Consider the following 8,435-nt stretch of genomic DNA (forward strand, 5'->3'; position numbering starts at 1 on the left):
TCATTGAATTTAGCCAAAGCTCTCCTGCTGCAAAGCAACAAATACATTTTTTACAGGGGGAGAGCTGCTAGCTGGTAAATGAAGCCAGGCACTGACAATGAAAGAGCTGCTGTGTCGGGAAGAAAATGTGCTTCTGTGAAACTTCTGTGATCAGTGATTATCAATATCACTTATTGATTCTCACTGGCACCGCTTTGAGAGGCACTGCCATCACATAACATGTCAAAGAAACTATATTCATGCAAATGAACTGCTGTGCCGTCAAATGTTGGAGGTGTTTCCTCTCTTTGTTGGGATCAGTGTCGTTACTCAAAAAAGTAGTTATACAGACTGTTAGATTTGTGTTCTCATGACTAAATATATTAATTTATTTTATGTTGTGAAAGAACAGGAAAAAGAAACGGGAAAAGTAATCAACCACCAAGTGTGTGCATTATTAAGAGAACATGGCCGAAGAAGAAGAAAACTCTTCGAGCTCAACAGGTTATGGGCCCAGGCGTGACACAACAGGAGGAAGATGGCAGAGGTTAGTGTTCAACGGAGACGAAAACAGTTATGAACTTTGGGAGGCTAAGTTTCTCGGCCACATGCGGATCATTGGTCTAAAGGACACTATATTATCAGCCACTAACCCAGATGCAGAGAAGAACGCTGAATGCTACGCTGAACTAATACAGTTTCTTGATGATAAAAGCCTTTCACTGGTAATGAGAGATGCGACTGACGACGGAAGAAAAGCTTTAAAAATACTACGTGACCACTACGATAGTAAAGGCAAGCCCAGAATCATCGCACTGTACACAGAGCTGACGTCTTTACAGAAGAAACCAGATGAGACAGTGACAGATTATATTATCCGAGCTGAAAAAGCAGTGACCTCCCTAAGAAATGCAAAAGAAGTCATCAGTGATGGACTTATTATCGCTATGATTCTAAAGGGGCTTCCTGAAGCTTACAAGCCATTTGCTATTCACACAACTCAAAGCAGTGAAGATTTAACATTCACACAGTTCAAAAGCAACCTACGAAGTTATGAGGAAACCGAGAAATTCGACAACAAAGTAAAAGCGGATAATGTGATGAAGGTTGATTTAACATCAATCACCTGCCATGGATGCGGAAACCGAGGACATTTTGTAAAAGATTGTCGCCAAAAGGGAACACCTAAGTGGTGTAGTTACCATAGAAGCTCGACACACAGTGATGAGACATGTAGAAGAAAAACCAAGTACAGAGATGATGCGAAACTAACTGTAGTAAAACAAGAGGACAAGAAAGAAGAGCAGACTTTTGTATTTAAAGTTAGTCAAAGACTTCTGCCTACTGACATAATAAGAGAAGGACTAATGGTGGACTGTGGTGCTACTTCACACATCATTACGGAGAAGAACAAGTTCATAAAGTTTGATGAGACTTTTGATCCTGAGAAACACTACATGGAGCTCGCTGATGGATCCAGGACAAACAACGTCGCACTCAAGAGGGGAGACGCGAACGTCTCTCTACGAGACACACAAGGACACTGTACCACCATCACACTGAGAGATGCCCTGTTCATCCCATCCTACCCTCAGAGCATATTTTCAGTGAAGGCAGCTACAACCTATGGAGCACAGGTGGTCTTCAAGAAGGGACAGAATGAACTGGTGAACAAAGATGGGACAGTCTTCCCCATCGAAGAATACAACAGACTCTACTATTTGAAAACGGTAAACAATGAAACATCATACAATGACATGATGTCCTGTGACACTGTTAATCTGGCTTGTGATGTGAAAACATGGCACGAAATTTTAGGACATTGTAATGTTAGTGATGTGTTAAAGCTACCCGATGTTGTAGATGGCATGAAAATCACAGGCAGTGGGATGCTAGATTGTAATGTGTGCACAGAAGGGAAATTCACTAACAACAGAAACAGACAAAGCGACCCAAAAGCGAGTGAGCCATTACAGTTGGTGCACACTGATCTAGCCGGCCCCATTGAACCAAGTGGCCAAAGTGGTCATAAATACGCTATATTATTTACGGATGATTTTTCAGGGGCAGTGTCAGTTTACTTTCTAAAACAGAAAAGTGACACCACAGAGGCCACAGCAAAGTTTCTAGCTGACTGTGCACCATACGGCAGTGTTAAGTGCATTAGATCGGATAATGGCACCGAGTTCACAAGCAGTTCCTTCCAGTCTCTTTTAAGGGAAAAGGGTATAAAGCATGAGACATCTGCGCCATATTCTCCCCATCAGAATGGCACAGCTGAGAGGCAATGGAGAACTCTCTTTGAAATGGGGAGGTGCCTTTTACTAGAAAAAGAGCTGCCAAAAGAATTATGGCCTTACGCCATTCAAAATGCAGCACACACCCGCAACAGATGCTACAGTAACAGGACTAAAAGTACACCATATCAGATGTTAACAGTGAAAAGACCAGATCTCTCAAAACTGTGGATATTTGGGTCAGACTGTTACGCATACATACATGATCACAAGAAACTTGATCCCAGATGTGAAAAAGGAATATTTGTGGGTTATAGTAAAAATAGCCCAGCATACCTGGTTTATAACCCTCACACAGGAAAAGTGTCAAAACACAGACTCGTGAGATTTATCAAGAAGAACACTGTTGAACAACAAACACAGACTGATGAATGTGACACAGAAATTCAGACTTATGAACATGTAGTGCCTTTAAAAGAAAGTACAGGACAACAAAATGAAAATGCAGCAGAAAACAGACCTCCTAGAGAAGAGGAAACCAACACAAATGAACCAAACCCTGACATAGAAAGAAATGAGGGTGATGACCAAAACCAAACTGAGCGCTATCCTAACAGAGAAAGGAAACCTCCTAAATATTTAGAGGATTACACATCTAACTGCAAAGATTTAGCAAATGTAACTTCTGTAAGTGCTGATTATTGTTACAGAGCAACCTGTGGAATCCCCCAAACCTATAAAGAGGCGCTGATGTCACCAGAGGCACCAAGGTGGAAACAGGCAATGACAGAAGAAATCAACTCTCTGAAAGAGAATGACACATTCGAACTGACTACTTTACCTACTGGTAGAAATACCATTGGAGGAAAATGGGTCTACGCCCTCAAAGAAAATGAACAAGGACAAATATTCAAAGCCAGGTTTGTAGCAAAAGGTTACAACCAGACACAAGGAATAGATTACCAAGAGACATTTGCACCAACAGCAAATATGACATCTGTGCGAACCCTAATGCAAATAGCAGTCCAGAATGATCTTATTATCCACCAAATGGATGTTAAAACTGCATATTTGCATGCTCCCATTGAGGAAGAAATATACATGGAACAACCAGAAGGTTTTGAGCAAACAGAGTCAGGAGAAAACTTGGTGTACAAATTAAAGAAATCCCTTTACGGGTTAAAACAATCAGGTAGAAACTGGTACAAACTCTTGAATGACTACCTTGAACAAAATGACTTTGAAAGAAACCTTTCTGATCACTGTGTATACAGAAAGGACATTGGACATGAAACTCTACTGGTTATCATCTGGGTAGATGACTTGATCATTGCGGCTAGCAATACTAACTTGTTAAATACATTCAAAGAAACAATGAGGTCAAAGTTTAACATGAAAGACCTGGGGAAAATATCCAGTTTTCTTGGGATACAGTTTACACAAAAAGAGAATGAAATCAGGATGAATCAGAAGAGGTACATTCAAAGAATGTTGGAACGCTTTGGGATGTCTGAATGCAAACCCAGATCCACACCGTGTGAACTAAAAACGGACACTACTACATGTGGAGGAAGTGATGCAAATGAGACTGTTAACTCAAGAGAGTACAGAGAAATAGTGGGCAGTTTGATATATGCCATGACGTGTACGAGACCAGATATAAGCTGGGTTGTTAGCAGACTATCTCAAACACTAGCTCAACCCACGAGAGAGGACTTAGTAATGGCAAAACAAGTCCTCAGATACCTAAAAGGCACAAATGACTTTGAACTGATCTTTAAGAAAAGCAGTTAGGATCTAGATCTAATTGCTTACAGTGACTCTGACTGGGCATCCTCTGTAAAAGACAGACGCAGTACAACAGGCTACTGTTTTGCACTTACTAAAGAGGGACCAGTAATATCTTGGAAAACAAAGAAACAGCCTACAGTGGCACTCTCAACATGTGAAGCTGAATACATTGGTCTTGCAACCACTACTCAGGAAAGCATGTACTTAACCCAACTGTTAAACGGCATGGACAGAAAAAGGTACACATGTACTAAACTGTTTGGGGACAACCAAGGGGCCATTGCGTTGAGTAAAAACCCAGTGAACAGACAGAGGTCAAAGCATATTGATGTGAAATATCACTTCATTCATGAAGCAGTAAATGAAAGGAAAATCTGCATTGAACACTGTCCATCAGAAGAAATGGCTGCAGACATACTAACAAAACCAGTTACAAGAGTGAGACTCAGAAAGTTTCAAAAATGGTTCTTTGGAAATGCATAAGATGCTATGGGTTAACAGCATGAGAACAAGGGGGGTGTTAGATTTGTGTTCTCATGACTAAATATATTAATTTATTTTATGTTGTGAAAGAAGTTTTCTGATTGTCATTTTATTTTGAAAAGGATTTTATTTTGGTGATTATAGATTACTTCACTTCCTGTTCCTGTTGTTCCAAAGCGCGAACTGCTGAAGTAATGTATGGTTTTCCCTCCTGTGTTGCTAACAATAAAAGAAACGGGAAAAGTAATCAACCACCAAGTGTGTGCATTATTAAAAGAACATGGCCGAAGAAGAAGAAAACTCTTCGAGTTCAACACAGACGACACCAATGTGAGCTTTGTCTTGGGTCTGAACACAACGCAAACACTTCAAAGCCATCACCACAGAAACATGAACAGGTGGAGCTGGAGGCTGCAGCCTGGCTGCTCATCATGTGCTACCTGCTGCACTTCAGCTTTATCATCACCAGAGTCGGCAAGAGTGCAGAAGTACAAATACTACTGTTAGAAAACACTCCAGTAAAAGCTGAAGTGCTAATTCAACTTCTTTACTCGAGTATAAGCCAAAAAGTACTGGCTCAGAAATGTACTCAGAGTAAGAAAGTAAAAGTAGCTCTTTGTTTCTATTTTTGTCAAAGCTAACTGAACTTAACACAACAATAAAATAACATCAGTAGATGGAAATATTAATGTAAGTATATATACACTGTAGAGGGTGATGTGTGTGCAGTCAGGGGTTAAAGTGGAGTCAGCAGGTGTTTATCTGTCAGGCTAATATCTCATCGTTAGCATCACATAGTTGTGTTTTGTCCTGTGTTGCACATTGTGTAGAGAAGTGTTGGAGTTGGACTGTTAGACAATGAGCAGACTGACAGGCAAGTGGATGAATAACTCCAACAATCTGAGCTACTGGGGCCGGGCTCTCTACAGGAACTGCTGCTTGATTCCCATCCTCAGTTTGGCCTAAAGGCTGAATGATTTTAACAGATCTGAAAAATGGTGATTGCATGAAGCACATGTTCATCACAGAGTTAATTTCCTTTAATAAGTGGAATGTAAAACACAAAAATTAAAGTGGAAAAAGGAGAACACGGTCTCGGTATCATTCACCCCACATGAAAACTCTCTGCATTAACACATAGCAATGCACAAACACACCGTGGTGTTTCCATCCATGCTCTGTATAAATCATATACATGCAAATAAAGGCACGGAGGGCCACACCATGAATAATGAACACTGTACATGCCTCCGTTTAGTTTTGTGTGTCTGTGTTTCCCACATCACACAGCCTGCAGCATCACTGCCAGCATCACTACTTACATGTATCACCATGATATTCACCCATGGATCAGCTCTCACTGTTACACCCCCTTATTCTCATTTCTCATTTGATTTGATTTGATTTCTATTTATATAATGTGCATAACTCACCCACTTGCTGCACATAATGCCCTCCTTGTATATACTCATTCACTGTATATAAAGTTCTGTCTCTTTTTTCTTTGCACAGTCGAGGAGCGTATCAGGTCACGTTTCACTGCGTGTTCCCTACCTGTATAACCATGCACGTGACAAATAACAAATCTTGAATCTTGAATCTTTCTACATGTGTGTGTATGTTGATCTGTGAGGACCAGTTTGCATTACACTGATAACTGATTTGATTAAATTAATAAGCATATTGACGCTTTATAGTGCAGAGTTAAATCTAACATCACACCTGTTAAAAGAAACTTTATTAAAATATAAAGAAGGACTACGGCCTGCCACACACACATACAAAATGCACAGTCAGAGGTATCGATAAGTGCTGGTATTAGTCTAAACGTAAAATCAGGTCGTCGTCACAGAGCTACAGTAAAGAGACGTCACCCAGTCCCTGCAGTCGCCTACGTCACTTCCAGTATTACTGGACAAAGGAATTACCAATTCAGGTCTTCCATGTCCATGCCAGCATCTCCACCAATCAACAAGAGGAACCAGTTTGACACAAGCTTTTTTCATACTGTTTACAACCCACCTCCCCGTTACAGGCACGAACCCAGTCCGACGCTCCACACAGCTGTCTGCATGAAGCATTCAGACAGAGACGCTGTCAGAGTTAGTCCAGCGTTACTCATCAGGCTGAGCCCGTCGTCCTATTATGATCATTAAATATAGTAAAAAACACCATTATCAAGAAACATGTGATATGTAATATGTTTGTCTTACACAAATGCAGGAAGTAACATAAGTACATATAAGTATAAATACTTTGTTTCTGTACGTAAGTAGAATTTTTAGTTATCTGTGCTTGACTTGAGTGTTTCTTTTTCTGACAACATTTTACTTTTACTGTGCAATTCAAACATCCAACAATGATGCATAAAAGACAGTCCTGTTGGTTTATCCATCACATAAAAAGGGATGAAGACGGCAAAAACATAATTGATGCATATTCTACAGCACTGCACAGAACAGCATTTACAGAGTAGATGTCCATAAGGTCCACAGTATGTCAGAGGAGCAAAAGAGAGGCGAGCAAAAAGGAAGCAACATGTTTTAAAAGTGGAGGTAATTTTAAATGTAATATTTCTATCAGCTCAGCAAATGTCAGCAAAAATCAACCACACAAATAGTTTCTATGCAGCCTGTCACACACTGTGTGTACTGGCTCAGTATGGCAGCTGTATGCAATCACAGATAAAGACTGCACCAGGGGACTGGATACACTGGACATTTAACGCTTACATGTAATGTCATGATTCTTTTTAAATCACACATTGGATCTGTGTAACGTGAAGTTATATTTGTCATATTGTGAAACAAACTGAGGTGTCTGATTATTCACAGTAAGGCTGATGATGCTTACAATCATTCACTTTATAAACAGTGTGCTGTCAGTGTAAGGGATGGAAATCAGCCAAGATAACTTGTGAAATATTGTTGAATTCAGTCATGCAAATCTACAAAGAGCAGTGAAACTTAACGTGGCCGGTCAGCTGATCACAGCCTGCGCACACAAACATCTGCTGGAGCTCACTAAGAGGTGTGATATTTCCCCACTCTGAGCCACTACAGCCGAGCTTGTGGGTTTTCCCACATGCAGAAACCTGCTTTAACCCCTGACTGTACCTGGCTGTCAGTTTGGGTGTGGAGGCAAACTAAATTAAAAGCTTGTAATCTAGTGTATTAATATGATTTTATTATTACATTAATATAGTACTCAGCACAAATATAATAATGGCGTGTACCGTTTCCTGAAAGCTTTCTACATCATCAACACTTGTGTTGCAGATGCACCTGTCAGTAAAAGGTGTATTTCCTCGTAGCTGGAAAGTGTAGCAGTAAGACTACACACCTTTAGAGCGGGAATCTCAAGCTCAGTTCCCACCCAGTATCCACTAAGGGTCCTGGCTAGACCCCCCATACTAAAAACCAAGCCCTGGGGTGGCGCAGCTACATCTGCAGTCTGTCCACAGCTCGGACACAAGCATTTCACTACATGTTGTATCCTGTGTGATTGTGTATATGGCAAATAAAGGTTGTTTGTTGTTTGTCTCCTACGACTTTATGCCGATGAAATGAAAGAGAATCCAGGCTCATCAAGACCACCAATCCCACTATTCTTGTGAAGTTTGTATTATTGTAGGATTTACAATTTAAAGCACCTTGAGGCACAAAATAGTCAGTGTGTGTGTGTGTGTGAGTGAGTGAAGGAGAACTGAAGATGATGCGAATGAATTTCAATTGAATAAAGTGACTTCCAGCAAATCAGTGGGATCGATCTGCTCACTCTGACTTCATGGGAACAGAAGGTGCTTTTAGAAAAATGAAGAAGATAATGTCTTTAATGTATCTTAAAAACATTGTTTAGGTTGATAACTAAATATATTCAAAGCCATACAGCAGCACTGCTATTAGGTGTTTCTCCCCCACAAACACAAATCCATCCTGTCCCATC

General features: G+C 40.4%; 1 protein-coding gene across 1 annotated transcript; it reads left to right on the top strand.

The window, feature by feature from the left end:
- The first annotated feature begins 399 nt into the window (after window positions 1-399).
- On the top strand, window positions 400-4,741 carry LOC120718114. Its single transcript, XM_040006465.1, has 2 exons — window positions 400-1,709; window positions 2,927-4,741. Exons 1-2 carry the CDS (start codon window positions 447-449, stop codon window positions 2,954-2,956), a joined length of 1,293 nt encoding a protein of 430 aa, XP_039862399.1. The 5' UTR covers window positions 400-446; the 3' UTR covers window positions 2,957-4,741.
- The last annotated feature ends 3,694 nt before the right edge of the window (window positions 4,742-8,435 follow it).

Source organism: Simochromis diagramma, unplaced genomic scaffold (genome assembly GCF_900408965.1).
Source record: "Simochromis diagramma unplaced genomic scaffold, fSimDia1.1 OVJJ01000024.1, whole genome shotgun sequence".
NCBI classification, from domain to species: Eukaryota; Metazoa; Chordata; class Actinopteri; order Cichliformes; family Cichlidae; genus Simochromis; species Simochromis diagramma.